We start from the raw sequence: 16,207 nt of genomic DNA, 5'->3' as shown, positions 1-16,207 counted from the left end.
ATACTTGAAATCAGACGGATCCGAGAGGTGGAAATGTTAAGAAAAATACAAAGGACATGTCAGTTGACAGTGTTTCTGTGTGTGTGTGTGTGTGTGTGTGTGTGTGTGTGTGGAAGGAAGAGGGGGAGGGAGATACAAGCTAAGGTTTCGACAATGACGTGTTATATTACCACCTTTAGGCAATGCAACATCCCAAACCAATTTGCAGCAAAATACTGCGGACGAAAATGTGAAATAAACACACTTCTGAAGAAGAGTCACGCTAACGCTAATTGTCTTTTTTTCTTCACAGATGCTGTCAGCTTTGCTGAGTTTCTCTAGCAGTTTCTGCACTTATTCTAGTGCGATGATCAAATTGTAGCCGTAATCCTTCAGCAGAACTGATCTGTGAGAAACTAATACCCCATTTATCTCTGCTGGGTGCTGATACACCCTTTAAACGTTTGCATAATATTAATCGCTTTCTCAAGGATGTCTTTATGCTCCAGTAATAAACGTCGGATAAGTACATGTCAACGTTGCAACATCGAAACATCAAGCGATTGATGTTTTATTTCTCTGCCAACGGTTTCCAATTGTGTTACAGAACAAAACGTGCAAATCAGGCTTCGGGGGTGGGGGGGGGGTGAGGGAGTTCTTCACACTGCTTAACATCTTAACATCTGAGCAGTCTCCGATCAACACAAAGAAAGAATGCTAACTTGTTTAAAAATGAGGCTGCGCCGGAATTAAGTTGAACAGTTTGTCCGCAGGCAGAGAAATTCACATACAAACCGCAGGTTGCTTTTTCTGTCTGCTTTCCCTCTCGTCATTAACCAGTTTCTCCCACGGTTTCACCTGGCCCCAGCTTCTTGCTGGGATCCCATTGCAGCAAACCTTGAGCGGCAGCGGAGAAAGCGGAGACAGGTATTAAACAAAGTAACAAAAAGTTGTTTTACATAGCGCCGTAGGAAAAGACGTCCCGAAAGTTAACACCGAGCCATAGAAGGGGATTTCAGCGGTTAATACTGGAAGCACGTATAGATATCTACCACTGTCCATGTGTTTAGCTTTTAACAAATAATGCAAGTACGTACATTATCATTAAACCATATTTACGTGCATGGTCACTAGGCAGTTCGGAACAGCACAGCAGCATATGAAGAAACGAACAACGTTGGAATGTGACTGCGCAGCAAACACCCCCAAGGCATTTGTTACTTGTACAAGACAATATTGACAAAATTTGAGGGCCCGATAACTGAACGGACTCGCCATTTAACTTCGGCGGAAAGACCTTAGACTGTCCTCTGTTCTGTATTTACTCAAAGTTTGGTTCTGCAGAAATTGCTCGAGGATGTATGTTCCATTCTCAAACGAAAACCACTCAGAGACAGAACCGCAGCTTGGTTTAGGTTGCTGATATGTCGTTTCCCTTTTGATGCGGGAGAGAACATAGATGCGGTGAAATCTCCCAAATTGTTTCTTGTGACAATAGACTTTAGGCTTTAGAGGTTAACGCCGTCAGGACGGGAGATTCCCCCCTCGCCCCTAATGCAGTCACTGATTTGGTCGTGATGCCCTTCTCCACGACACAACAGAGGGGAAGGAAAACTTTCATGAACGAAATAATGTGTGAAAAGGCACTGTTGCATCTTTTAAATTCCCAGCCCACTGACTTAGTAAACGAGAATAGTTCAGGCAGAATCTCTCAATCGAATTATTCCTGAGTCTTCGAACAACTCAGGTTTAGCACTCGGTTTACGAGGAAAGTCAAATTATTTACAATGGGATTAAGCTCTGCTCCTCAGACACAAAAATGTTCCTTAATAGTGGAAGTTAAGAAACAAACGCTGCGGGTTCTACCGACGAGACAGGCCGGACCCGAAACGTTAATTCTGCTTCTCTCTTCACAGACTCTGCCAGGCCTGCTGAGTTTCTCTAGTATTCGCTGCGTTTGTTTCAGATTTCAAACATCCGCAGTACTTTGCTTTTACATAACTGCGGTCGCTTAATCTGAATTGCAATTTAATGCTCTGCTTTTTAAACATTCATTCAGCAATAGAGAAGGTGTGAAATCCAGAATGAGAAGCAGGCGCTAAAAGCGATATGATTTGTCTTTCTCGAAACCAAAAGAACTGCGGATGCTGTAAATCAGGAACAAAATCAAAGTTGCTGGAAAAGCTCGGCATCTGTGAAGGAGAAAACCGAGTTAACGTTTCAGGTCTAGTGACCCTTCCTCAGAACTCCGTCTGTAGGGAACCTCAATCCCAAGGTGTTCTTGGAAGGAGTTGTAGGTAAAATATGAGGATGTATGAAGGCTTAATTGGAAAATCACGCGTTACATTTGGCTCTGGTTTAAATTTGTGGCGCATATTTTTCCTTCTAGATCATTGATTTTCTTAATCTGGCATGCATTAGTTGGTGGAAAATATTAAAGTTAACAATGTCTTTTTGGGGCGAAGAACTTTGATCGTTCCCTTCGCTCCAGCCCTCATTGCCGTCAGTGCCCGACATTGGCCGCTGGGCGGCGCTCCAGTCCGGTAACCGGTAGCAGCTGAGTCAACCTGTTGACGGCAGAACTGTATTCGTGTATCACGGAGTCGTGGCGTCTAGATCACCCGATCAATCTCATCCTGAAGCACTACCGTGTTTTTGCAATTGCACTTGATCGTTGTTTTTATGCCACTTCTTGGCCATTAACATATCTCAGGATCCAATCTGCCCACACATCACTTCATCGATAATCGATATCAGAACATTCATGTTCTATTGGTTCCGGTTCTGTGTTTGCAAATTGCTAATAATTGAATCATCGCTCACCCCATTAGGGGATGGGCAGCCAGTTAAAAAAAACAGGCTGAAGATAAGGAAATGCAAGCCGAACGTGATCTCTGAGGCACAAATCAATACTTCAGACACACCGTCCGCGGGCCGGTGTGTCTGATAAAACTGTATTGATCTCAGGAGCTAATATATAAACCGAGTGATTGAGAGAGGTGCCAATCTCATTTAACTCTAACATCTGAGGAACGCGGTTTGTCCATTACAACACATGCAGAAATAGTGTCGGTTTGTCTGGTTTTTTTCGGCGGGAACTACCTCACAGGGCGCCTTCAAGTTAGCAAAGCGCTAGACCATTTAGGAATTTGTTCGAAATCTAATTTGTTAAAAGTTATTTTAACATAACACAGCCTTCCTCCATTAACTGTCCGCAAACGACAGGTTATTTAAGGCACGGGTTTGGCTGTTAAACGGGAATATGTTTCAAACTGAATTTTATCCGGAATTTTTCAGACTGGATATACCAGGGAGACTTGTCCATTTGTGATATTTAGGTTTAGACTGACGATCTGCAGTCTACTGAGATTTCCATTGACACGGTATGCCAAAAGTTCATGAACAACACGCAGTGTTTTTGTTTGAACGGAGATCAATTATTCTAATTGACAAAGCTTGCTGTCTGAGTTTCAGGGAAATAGAGGCGTTTGTCCTAGCGCCTTGTAAACCGCAATGCGGTACACTTCACGCGCTAACCGATTTGAGATCTGTTTTGATTTAGTTCTTAATCCGTGCACCATTCGAAACGGCACCATTCGACAATGCTTAAGTGAATTCTAAATGACTTCATAATAATATCAGCCCCAAATCTCTACTATTTAATTGTGTTTTTAATGCTTTTATCACTTTATGAAAGCTTTACGAAAATCTGTTGGACACGTTTTTAATCTTTTTTTTAAATTTACTTCTTATCCCCTCAGTACTAAGTTAACAAGCACATAAAACTATACAGCCCACTTACAGAGGCTTAAGCAAAGGGAACGAGTCAGTCGAGTGAAAGCATTCTTTTGCTAAACTCTGTCAATGCTTGTATTTACGTCGTCTATATTCTTATAGTTAAAATTGAATTAAAATGAAACCCAAAGAAGTTGGCTAAATCTAACCGTCTTGTTGGTAGGTTCAGGGACTCAATACGAAATGCTCGAGGATCACTGGCAAAAGAAATACCAGCCCAAGAAAGCAGAGCAAATGTTGCTTCAATATTCACATTTCTGAAAATATTTATGTTGGTTTCATTGCCGACAGTTCCTATTTCGCAGTAAAACGCCACATTGTAAAAGTAAAGTGGGCGTGCTGTCACCTGATATAAGGTGTTTGCAAAATTAAATGTTTGAGGTCCAGCCAAATTTATTTGATAAGCCTGTAACTCAAGGAAAGATTGTCAACGCAATCGTTCATCTTGTTGCTGAATCAGTGGGAAATGCACCCAGATCCCTGGGAAATCTCACAAAGGAAATCAACCTGAAAATTGCAGATATCTGGACAGCACTTCGAGGGAGGCAGGGTGAAGGCGGTGGGGACTATCGCAACTTGCTGTCTCTGAGGTCACAAGGACACAGCAAGGACATGTGAGTCTACGTAATAGCAGCCCACTTCCAAACACAAACACACACCCCGCAGTAACATTTTTCAAAACGGATTGACAGCGCCTTGTTTCTTGTTGTCAAATCTTACCAATCTCCCCATCATCTCCAACTCCTGGTGCAAACAGAACACAGTCTAAAAATACATTATGTGACAGATTAATCTCAAAGGCTTCGCCCACGTTTTGTTTTATTACCAGACATTTAATTTGGTAAACTTTCATTGCCTTACGTTTTCTCAGCCCCGCAAATCCTCCTGCTTAACCATCACGTTTTTTCGCCTTTGCTCTAACGTGGTGCGACATTCCTGTGGGGGGGGGGGGGGGTCGGGGGGAAACATATCGAATAAGTCTCACTGACAGACTTGTGTTTTAAAAGTGAGACGGTGTAACTTGTGCGCCCTACGAACGCCAGACACATTCCCTCCAGTGAGTGAAACGCGGCGACCAAGTGTGTAAAATCCACCGGTGTACGACGTTAAATGAAGCTTCAGATCGATTTTTTAAAAAAAACTTGATGTTCAAGTGTTCACTGTGTAACTTTCATTGAACTAACCGGCCTTTGGAAGATGTGTTTCGTGGATCATCTGCCAAGGGGGGAATAGGGCGCTTTTGAATGATTTGAGATTTTCGCCCGAATGAGTGGATTACATCGGTTTAAAGCAAAACATTCCGCCTAACTCTGTATGAAGGAGATGGTTTTAAAACCATTAGTTAATACTTTCCTTGAAATGATCTCAAATTCTGTCAGTTCAGGCGCTTCACAATATTTAAATCGAAACGCTTAAAACAAAACGATTCTGCTACAGTTGCAAATTTCCACAACAACCAAAAAAAAAACAAAAGGTAGGATTTTTCTTGCAGGAGCAATGCGTCAGTTCTGTGGATCTGGGGAAGTTTACGCGGTGCGTTCAGGTAAGTGCGTTGGCTACAAAATGCCATTCTGTAACCAGAGAGGGAGAGGGAGACGGTGGGAAGACACCCGCTTCTCTTAGAGATTCCTTCAGATTTTTGTCCAGATACATCCAACGTTTACAACATTTTATAATACAACAGATATCCAATCAAACTTTCGGAGCACTTGAAACTAACCTAATTTTAAGAGGAATCATTTGCAATTTCGAGCAGGTGTTGAAGTTCCTGCTTTAACACTGTACATAAAACGCCCCTTCTGAAGTTTCAAGTGAATTTGAGAATGCTTACAAAATCACCAAGCGATTAAATGCCATCAGCACGCAGACAGAACACTGGACTGTGTGAATGACATCAAAATGAATGTGATTGTTGGTAAACAGGTAAAGAAAGCGGGAATGTACAAAGAGCTGAAGAGGATCGTTCATTCACTTTGGGAAGTTGAGGAAGGTTTGGTAGAGGGTAGTGAGGGAATATGGGAGCGGAGGGAAGGGGAGGTGTTGAAATATTTTTACACCGATGATTTAGGCGGGTAGTCGCTCCCCGCTGTCGTGTCCCCTCCTCGGTAAGCTGAGTGCTCATGGGTCCCACGGAACGGGGACACAGGCTGCGGTTATGCCCTGTCTTCAGCGGTGCGATGAGGTTTCTTCAAGCAATGAAATGAATGGGATTTTCTTGTATCCATTATTTCCAAATCCTGTCCTATTCGGCCAGGAATTGTGATGCCCAATCTAGATTTAATCCCTTCATGGCCAGCAACCCCCTGCATCCGCAACCCCTTCTTCCACGCTCTGCCTCCTCCCCCTTTCAATTTTGATTTTAATGAGGTAACTTTTATTTTGGCTACGGATTACCCACATTTACCCAAGGGTCGCGCCCCCCACCCCCCCCCCCCCCAAATAAACCTCCCCTTCTCCCTAGGATTGACCCCTGGACAAATCGTGTCTGTGTTTTTTTTTAAAGAGAAAGCCGCGCCTTTAAGGATGCGTTGCCATCCAAACAGAATGTAAACACATTGTTGAAACTGAGGCAATGGCCGGAATCTCTGCTGGAGTTAATCAGCCCTCCTGTCTGTGCGCAGGCGCTGAGCTGCACTGAAATTTGATGGAAGTTGGAGAGTGAGTTCAGAGGGAATTCGGAACGCAGCGGAAGAGCAGCAGCAGTCAGCCCCGAGTAGATTTCCCGCAAAGTCCGGGATTATTTTTGTTTTTGTAACACGCACCGTCCCGCAGCTGCCGCAGGACAAGGCGGGAGCATGCAGACGCCTCGCAGGGACAAACTGCAGAACTTCTGACTGGCCCGGCTTTGGGTGTCGCACCCCTGACTCTATGGGATTAAATACCATACAGGTTAAAAAAGAAACACCCGCACACGTACAAACGCAATCTCTTCTGGTCTTCACCCGGCGCTGAAAACCGTTGGAAACTTTGGGGCTCAGCTGTGAAACACCGGGTAAGGATTGTGTGTGGGTGGGTGGGTGTGTGGGTGGGGGTGAGCGTGGCTGAAATATCGCATCAATGAATATAAATAGGAAGGTGCAATTCTGAGGGCATTAGATATGTCAACAGCAAACCCCTTTTGAGACAAATTAGACTCTCGTGTTTGTAATGGCGTTTAAGGGAGTTCTGTTTTATTTGCACAATTCCTGCAGCTGATAATTTGTGCCCGATTTCTGTGTGTGCGTGCGTGTGTGTGTGTGTGTGTGTGTAAGCACTGTACATATTGAAATCCGAGATTGTTGTCGACGCGTTCGGCCTTTACCTCTCTTCATTGAAAGGGCCGGGACTCGAACAAAGTTGAAGCCGACGTCGGCCCAGAGCAGTTCAAACTGTAGATAGCAGACTGTGCTTCTATATCTGTGTATGTGCGTGCGTGAGAGAGAGGGAGAGTTCGGAAGCACAAGGAGAGCAAAATTGTTCGCTACGAACAACAGGAAGCGCGAAAACACGTTTTGTTGCATAGTAATATATTTCAATGACAATGGCCTAAGGCTCCCAATAGGAGAAGTTTATGGGATCTTTGCAGATGTGTGTAGGAGCATGAGAACGAACGTGATCTCAAATGCACCTCAGAGTGGGGCAGAAAGCTTGTGCGTGATCTCTGCTGTCCAATCTGGGCCACGGTTATTATGAATTGCACACCCCCTCCCCTTAAATTTATAGAGATTTTCTATCTTTACGTTTTAGAAATATTGTCAAAGCAATGCTGGTGTTTGAGTTTCAATTGGGAACTTAGCAACAGCTGGACTTTCAGAAATCACCACCAACCAGGAGGTGAAAGTACTCATTGTTGGGTATTGGTCGCTCTTCACTCCATGTGAACGGTACCAGCTCCGAGAACTATAATTAGAATACTGGAACTAGCATTAAAAAACCTCTTGGTACTTGTTTGCTTTCATTCTCTAGTTCCAGTTTTTTTAAAATCGTACATGATTAACTCTTCCACCCACTCCTAATTTCCGTACCCCACAGCCCCTGTCCCCTGCCAATAGGATGGGGTTAAATTGCTCAGCGACATTGCCCTGTGGGGAAGGGGGACTGCTGAGTCTCTACCTTCAGGTGCTGGGATTACAGAGATAGGGAGGGCTCTTTGGTGAAGTTACACAGTTGTGACCTCACACGTTGACACTGGGAAAGGCCAGAAATTGGGCAAATCACCATTTCCTCGCTCCATCGGCCCTCAGCCTTATTCCCTCTCCTTCCCTTGCTGTTATACCAACGCCGCCCCCCACCCCCTTCTCAGCTTCATTCATTCAGGCAGCCTGACAAGTGTAGGACAGTCAGAAGAATAATGAAATGACCAGTTTGTGCTCATTTTCCAATAGATAATGACAAGTTGAGAAGAGCCGCTGTTTTTAAAACAAGAGCTCCCCGTCCGCCAGAACGATTTTCGAACCGATCCGAGCCATTCTAGTCCGTAAATATTTTCATCCTGTATAATTTATTTATCAATTCCCGCATATCCCAGAGAATGCTCGTCAATGTGGAGACCATTGCATTTTCGATTGTGGAAGGAGACGTGCGCGCACGTTAACTTCTTTAAGCTCGTAGTTCTAACGTTGTGACATTAACTGTAGCTTGTTAATTAACAATGATCACGATCGTCGTTTTGCTAAAATGACTGGAGGAAGTACTTTCCAAATTCTTAAAACATTATTGTTCTTTTTTAAAAAAGTCTGTCCTTCTGGTCCACTGTGCCATGGAACTCTCAGTTCCCTCATAAATAGAGATACAAAGTGGCTTTGTACATTAAAAGAAGCACCTGGTTTATGTGAGTCTGTACTACCTGGACGCCTACTGACAGAGTAAATTCGCGCCTAGTTAGATTTAAGATTCGAACTGATTTCACAGATTTAAAAATAAAATTAATAGATTTGATCGCGTGTCTTTAAGGATTAGCACGGCGTATTCATGTTTTTCACTGTAGGTCGAGCAGGGAGAAGCTATATCGCATTTTGGGAATTCTCCCGGGTATAAAAGGGGACCTACAAATGCCAGACTAAATTCCGAAAATAGAGAGAAGCTGCCGGGACTTTCCTATAACTCTTCAATGCATCTGCCTCGCTGTTTTACAGCTGGTTTCAGGATTGCATTACATTACAATATTTCCCACAGAAGAGAGAGCGAAAAAAAAGTTGACTGAAGTTTAAAACACTCTGGAGAACGCGCCTTGCAATCTATTCACCGTCTGGGCTCTCCTCTTTTACAGAAACTGAAAGCATTTAATCTTGTAACTGCGGGGTACAGCTCGGTGTCATTTCCCGATTTAGTTGGTGCAAACGTACGGTTAGAGGAATCGGTGATGATGGGTGATTTGTCAAAGTTATGGGGATTAAACTGCGAAGCAATTTGCCTAGTCCGTGTAATGACGCCGCTAACGTTAGAGGTTGTATTAAACAAGCCGACCTGGTGTACTACAGTCAGCAAACTAAGGCAGAACTAGAGTGTGGTTTCTGGTTAGTGACTAGACCGCTGAGACTAGCGATAGGAGGCTGACACAAGTGGGTTTCTGGGCTACCACTTCAAAACGCGAGTAAAAGCAACAAACGCGCACACATCAGAAAACGAGAAAACACTTCATACCACCTTCCTGGGAATTTGGGAGATATATTCAGTGTGTTACACCTAATTCGGTCACCGGCCGTGTAACGTTAGATAACTTTGGATCACATTTGTTTCAGGCCTACGAATAAAATGACACTTCAGTTGCACCAAGCTTCCCACCCACTTAGCCGCTTCCACCTCCAGCATGTTACCCTCCCCACCCCCACCGTAGGGCTGCCATGTGCAGTCAGTAAAATCATGCCTGACCTAAATTGTCATGACTTTTTTTATGGAGAGTGGTGGAGCTGGGGGTTGACGTTCAGACGGTGTTTTATGAGAAGTTTGATACACTGATAATTACCACAAGTTGCAGACGATGAGGACCTTAGCCTTGGGTAAGTTTAAGGGAATGAGCATTGGTGCTGAGACACAGGAGGATAGCGGGAGAGATGCTGTTAGCTGCAGGCGTTCGGATTAAGGTACTGGGGTGTGGGTTGGAGAGAACCCTCCTCTAGAAATAGTCTGAACCAGTTTTTTTTAAAGGAGGAAGAAGCTGTTTTTTTTCCCTTCACTGCTTAGAACTGAACTCTCTGATAGTCACACACACACCTCATTAAGTCACAGGGCAACGAGGGATTTCTCCGACTTCGCCCAGAGAGCTAAACTAAAACAGGGCTCGTTCCTAGCTCAGTGCTGTGTACATTGAGAAAGAAAGGGTTTACCTTCATTTCTGATTTCTGATAGGAACACATTAGGGCCTGCCCTTAGAACTCAGGTCGTATTAGCAGCTTCTTTGTTGTGTAACATGTTAGAGAAAAATAGTTCAGACAGTGTGATTTATTCGGAACAACTTGCCGCTGAAGGGGTAAAAAGGCGGTGTTTTGTTTTTAATTAATCAAGCCCAGTATTTTGGAGCCCATATTCTAATTTAGCGTTTAATCACGGTCTCTCTCTTCGCCCAACCCACTTGGGTTAAATTGCCCGATTTCTAAATGAAGAATCTTCAAGACGAATTATCCCGAATACTCAAAGTTAAAACATAATTTCATTTGACGTGCCCGGTGAATCTCTGAGTTGTAGATGAAAGCAGATTTAGAAAGGCCTCTGTAAAGACAATGGGACTAGCATTCCCAAAATCGATTGTATCGCCATGAAGGAATCAATTAGCAATACGATGTTTTAAGCCGGTCAATAAAGTTGCTAGAAGTTTGCAATTGATAAGCGTGACTTACTGGTGAGGAGACGGGCCTGGACAAATAGCAGATACCAACAACCTGTCCCCCACCGCCACCCCCGCCCCCAAAGACATCAGGGGATAATTCTGTGAACAGAAAGTTGACTGGGCCCGATATAATCGGCCGGGTTCTTCCAGGTCAGTGCAAAGGAATTCAATCTAAACTGAAATGAAGAGTTTGTGTTTGAAAAGGTGAGGGGGAAGGGACGTGCGCAGATCTAAATCTGGACCATCAGACAGAATGTGATTTGAAAAAGAGAGAGACGGAGATAAGTAACCCCCCGGGGGCATTGATACTCGTGACGACTTGTTACATTCGTCCTGATGCTCGCCAAAATCTTGCAACATTTTCTGTGCTGCGAAGAAAGTTGTTCGGACCTTCTATTGAACACAGACTCCTGTTTCCTTCCCGTGCTTTGTCGAGGACTTGGAATCTCTGCGACCAATCCTCCAGACTTCTAAACAGTGTAAAACAAAGACCGAGATTCACGATTTTAATAAATCAGTGAGTCCTGTTTAATTCCGAAACTTACTCTACTTCAAGCGCCGATTACACCCCACTCTTGAGCCTCATCCTCCAAACACTGCTTCAACGTTCACCTGAATTATTTGATACCAGGGCCAGCCCTGTGGGGTAAAATAATGTGACAGTCAGGAATAAGGCACTTGAGCAGGATTGGAAACAGTGAAGGTTTTAAATTCTCTTCCTGTTAATGCAGATGTTACAGGCTATTCTATTGAATTAAAGTCTTTCAGTGCTGAGATATGAATATCCCATCGCCTTTTAACAACGTGTAAAATATTTCTGATCTTTTTCCAAAGTAGCACTTGAGCTAAAATTCCCTCTCTCCGTCTCCAGTAAAACAAACATGTTTCACTCGGTTGCAGCCGACAAGTGAGGTTGCTAAGAGTGTGAGGTGCCAGTGAAGTGTTGCCCTTTTTACATTTCAATTATCTTGATGAATGAGTTGCTCCTTGAATAAAGAAAAATAACCAACTCAGCCCGGAGCCCGTAAACCCGAATCCAGCTGAGTCTCCCTCCCCGGGGGGAAGGGGGCCGCGACACTGGCCTCGCAGTTTCTCACAGACCCTCGTCAACAAAAATAAACCAGAAGAAAAGGCTGGGCATGCTGGGGAAAGTGGAAAATCTCTCTCCCTCTCTCTCACTGTGTAGGTAACTCTTGCGGTTGATATATTCTCAATGTAACGATGGAAGGTGTCAGTAAAAGAAACCCCCACCCCCCCACGCTCCACCAAATACAATGGTCGGAGAGAAACTTTTATTTGCCTCTCTGCATTTGGAGATGTCCCGACTTTATTTGTGTTGGTAGAGTGTTTATGAACTCCTCAGAGCAGCTCGTAAAGTTAAAATGATGAGGGCTCAGATTTCTCCCCCACGGCAGACAATTTTTGCACGGGCCTTGCTCCCTCACAGAATCCTGTAGAAATACGTTCCACTCCTTTCCTGTCTGCTGTCGTTTCCAGTCCTTTTCGTTTTAAAAGCAATCGAATATTTTCACGGCGGATGGTGGGAGCCCGAACTGGAGAGAGGGAAGCTGCTGAAAAGACTTAGCGGATCTATCAGCCTCTGTGGATAGAGAAATAGAACGGGATCTCGTTAATCAGAGGACTGTTTCACTTTGAAACGTTTTCTGTATCTCTTCAGAGACAATTTTAAAAAATGTCAAAGTCAGGACCCCGGGCGCTGACTGTGCAGTTCATGTTAGATTTTTAAAAAATATAGTTTCAGGGATGCAGCTTTTTGCACATCAAGGTTGGGTTAGGAGCTCATTTGCTCCTCCCGGGTCACTCTGTGGTTTTATTTCGACACACTCTGAATTGTCCTTCAGCTGAATTGAACTTAAACAGTAGTGGAGGATGCAAGTATTGGGGACCCCCTGGACTTAAACCATTTTCATCATCGGTTTGAACTCTGAGGAACTGAAGACTGACCTTAGCAGCGTCTACTCCCCAAGACTCCGAAATCAACTTTCTCTGGAGCTTTTCAGGATCAAATTGCTGGTCCAAGCGTTATGCAAAAATAATAGTGATGATTGTCAGGAGTAGCACCCGAAAGCTTCACTCATGTGCTGTACATAACTGGTGTGTTTGTTTCTCTCCCTCTCTGTTCTTTCTAGGCTTGGCCGAGGAATTGCACAGAAGTGTTGCCTATTCGACTGAAATGGGAAGTAAGACTTTGCCCGCTCCTATCCCCCTGCATCCACCGCTACAGCTGACAAACTATTCGTTCCTGAGGGCGGTGAACACTTTCCCATCGGCCGTGGACCAGCTGCAGGGTTTGTATGGCCTCAGCACCGTCCAGACCATGCACATGAACCAGTGGACTACCCTGGGCTATCCTCACCTTCACGGGATCGCCAGGTCGACTTTCACCGAGATGGCCGCCGCACAAGGCTTCGTGGACGGCAGGTTCCCGTTCCCGGCGCTGCCCTTCAGCGCTCACGTCTTCCACCCCAAACAAGGGAGCCTCGCCCACGTCCTGCCCGCGCTGCAAAAGGAGCGGCCCCGCTTTGACTTTGCCAATCTGGCGCTGGCGGCCACGCAGGAGGATCCGCCAAAGCCCGGAGACTTTCCAAAGCTCAGCGCCGGGGTCGGAGGCTCTCACGGGGAGGTTGGTAAAGTCACCCTGGACAGGAAACCTTCCAGGGGTAGGCTACCCTCCAAGACCAAAAAGGAATTCATCTGCAAGTTCTGCGGCAGGCATTTTACAAAATCCTACAACCTCCTCATACATGAGAGGACCCACACGGACGAGAGGCCCTACACGTGTGATATCTGCCACAAGGCCTTCAGAAGACAGGATCATCTGAGAGATCACAGGTGGGTGCAGACACTCCATAGTCACACACACACACATGCACACACGCGCGCACATACACATACATATACACACACATATACAGACATACACAAACACATACACTGCATCAAACATTGCAGGATCATGAATCCTGAAATGATCCTCTCTTGGTGCCTGGTACTGCTTCTCTCTCACGGAGGACAAATGCTGTCATGTCAATTAGTGTGTGATCATCACATTCCCCCAAGTTGGTATCAAAGCTTCTCGAGGGAGCTTTCTGTAGAAGGGTACATCCTAATTTGTCACGAATGGAAATCTCCATTTGCAATGTAATTGTACGGATCTGATTGATCACAGCGCCGCCCTCCCCAATGTTTCGATATTGAACCAACGTGAAATGTAATTCAATGAAGAACTCAGGGCTGGGACATGGTTAGAAGTACCAGAAATGTCAGAAATCACTAAACCCTCTTCGCGCATCTGTTCATATGGGTGAGATTATTGTATCTCCTACCGTTCTCCCTGACCTCCACCAGTAGTGGCTGCCCATTGCAGTGAAGCTGTGATTTGGGGAATAAGATATGAATCTTCTCGCGGTCCCTTGGTGTCCTTGAGGTGAAGTGTTCGGCGCCCGCTGTGCTGCGTCCCTGATGCTGCTGTCGGCGTGGCGCCCCTCCGCCAGTGGAGGGCGCTGTGCCCGCGTGGTGCGGCAGCTTCTACCCCGGCCAGAGGGGAGCGGTGTGGAGCATCGGTGGCCGGTCACTCCTGGCCATCAGCAAGTTCAATAACAGCCGCTACATCCAGTGGCTGCAGCAGGAAAGATACGTGAACCCAGGGAGCTGTAAAGGCCGCGTTACTGAGAGTTTGCCACTGCTTTCATTTGCAGGTATATCCATTCCAAAGAGAAACCTTTCAAGTGCCAGGAGTGTGGGAAAGGATTCTGCCAGTCCAGGACTTTAGCTGTTCACAAAACGCTACATATGCAGGTAAGGTCCGCAGCAAGTTTCCAGAGAATTCAAACTCTGGGCGAATAAAGTTTGACAGGTCCTGCGGGAGGAATCTTGCATAGTTTTGCGGCAAGGGGAGAGGGAGGCCAGTATTTTTGCTCCCTCAGCAACCTATTTATAAAGCTAAGATGATCCAGGGCTTGCAATGTGCATTATGTCTGTCGCGAATGTCCTGCGGACCGGGACATCTTTTCTGCTCAGCCTTTTTCACGAGGGACCTTCTCATGAAACGTCAGCTATAGAACTATTAACTTTTAAGATGACAAATTAAACTTTGTGTACAGCGCATACGATCGTTCCACGGTTTCTGGGCGATCGCTATAAATGCTAAAAGGAGATCACAGTATTTTATTTTCGTTTCAAAACGAAAGAAAGGAATTAATCCTTTGCTTGCTTCAAATCTGAACAGGAATCTCCTCACAAATGTCCCACATGCGGAAGAACGTTTAATCAAAGAAGTAATCTGAAAACTCACCTTCTTACCCATACAGACATCAAGCCCTACAATTGCGAACAGTGTGGCAAAGTATTCCGGCGTAACTGCGATCTGCGACGGCACAGCCTAACTCACACTCCCCGGGCGGAATATTGAGCGAACCGACGGCCAAGCCACTCCGCGTTACTTGAATTTGCTGTGAATACTTGTATAAAGTAAATAAATATGCCCTCCCGCCCTCCCAAAAAGGAGGGAAAAACTGACAATAGCCACATCCATATAATTCAATAGTTTTCTACATATCCCTGTCCAAATCAGAATCTTCGTGTATATAAAATTTTTTATACTGCTCTATGTCCAATCCTCAAGTGGGATAAATTGAAAGCATGTGAATAATGATAATAAAATGCTTTTTATCATGTCATCTTTTGTACTTTGTGTTCCAATTAGGCTTAATGAACACTGACAAAAACTAGACAGCGTCCACCGGGAGGGATAAATACATAATCGAATCAATAAAATTCACTGTCAGTATTTCTTTCAACAGTCTCAAAGCAAAACGTTTGAGGAAGCTGAGGAGCTTATTCCGCTTTTTTAAAAGAAATTCTTCACCGTGTTTCTCGAGGCTGTTAATAGATTTCATCCTGTTTTACACCGGGAATTAATGATAGTGTCGGGGTGCATCTGCTTACTGACAAAGATCTCGAATCCTGAAGCAGCGACAGCTTTTGAGGGGAACCTGCAAATCGTTAAATTGTGCCCCAATCCGCAGTCAACAGCGGGAGGTTGTTCTTATTAAATGCCCTCTCAAGTAGTTCTCGGACTAATTCGGCGGAGGTCCGGAACATGTCAACTACAACTGCAGCATGAAAACGTACACGAGCCCTCACGTTGCGCATCTCCTAACATTTTGAAGAGCTTGACACAACAACACAAAAACATGGGAGACTGTAATTTTCTGTTCCATTGATACGGGTTAATGCAGAGGAGGTTTTGCTGCTGATAGAAACCACAGAGTGAACACCTGAACAACGGTTCCCAATTCCATTTTGACTATTCCAACGTAAACAGTACCCACTTATATCCTCTACCCACAACCAACTTTCATTTCATTTATCATTCAACAACTGATGCCCCCCACCACCCCCCCACAGCTTGACTGGACTGCTGTCTCGTTCTACCGTCAATTTTACAAAATAGCTTCCAACCAGAGGAGCACAGACCACCCCGACCAAACCTAACATGGGAACAGCTCTGACAATTTGACATAATTTCTCTGGCAGCAAGATTTCCTTTGCTCTATTAGTCGGAAGTAAACACATTTTTAAAGTAAAAGCCGGAGAAGATTAAAA

The 16,207-nt window shown here is 44.8% G+C and overlaps 1 protein-coding gene across 4 annotated transcripts; it reads left to right on the top strand.

The window, feature by feature from the left end:
* Positions 1 to 4,808: 4,808 nt before the first annotated feature.
* Positions 4,809 to 15,279, top strand: osr2 (odd-skipped related transciption factor 2). 4 transcript variants are annotated; one of them, XM_059646252.1, is made up of 4 exons: positions 4,809 to 4,831; positions 12,730 to 13,432; positions 14,299 to 14,398; positions 14,829 to 15,279. In XM_059646252.1, the coding sequence occupies exons 2-4, from the start codon at positions 12,774 to 12,776 to the stop codon at positions 15,009 to 15,011; spliced, it is 942 nt and encodes a 313-aa protein (XP_059502235.1). In that variant the 5' UTR covers positions 4,809 to 4,831; positions 12,730 to 12,773; the 3' UTR covers positions 15,012 to 15,279. The 4 variants fall into 4 exon arrangements, with proteins under 4 accessions (XP_059502235.1, XP_048384369.1, XP_048384370.1 ...); XM_048528412.2 differs by lacking the exon at positions 4,809 to 4,831 and adding an exon at positions 6,391 to 6,766; XM_048528413.2 differs by lacking the exon at positions 4,809 to 4,831 and adding an exon at positions 7,093 to 9,752 and having other exon boundaries at positions 14,911 to 15,279.
* The last annotated feature ends 928 nt before the right edge of the window (positions 15,280 to 16,207 follow it).

Source organism: Stegostoma tigrinum, chromosome 5, assembly GCF_030684315.1.
Source record: "Stegostoma tigrinum isolate sSteTig4 chromosome 5, sSteTig4.hap1, whole genome shotgun sequence".
Classification (NCBI taxonomy): domain Eukaryota; kingdom Metazoa; phylum Chordata; class Chondrichthyes; order Orectolobiformes; family Stegostomatidae; genus Stegostoma; species Stegostoma tigrinum.
Note: the sequence above shows the minus strand (reverse complement) of the source record. Positions and strands in the feature narration are given on the sequence as shown.

Coding starts and splice junctions, on each gene's coding strand:
- osr2 (XM_048528411.2), top strand. Junction 13,433..14,298: donor GATCATCTGAGAGATCACAG/GTGGGTGCAGAC, acceptor TTTCATTTGCAG/GTATATCCATTCCAAAGAGA. Junction 14,399..14,828: donor ACAAAACGCTACATATGCAG/GTAAGGTCCGCA, acceptor AAATCTGAACAG/GAATCTCCTCACAAATGTCC.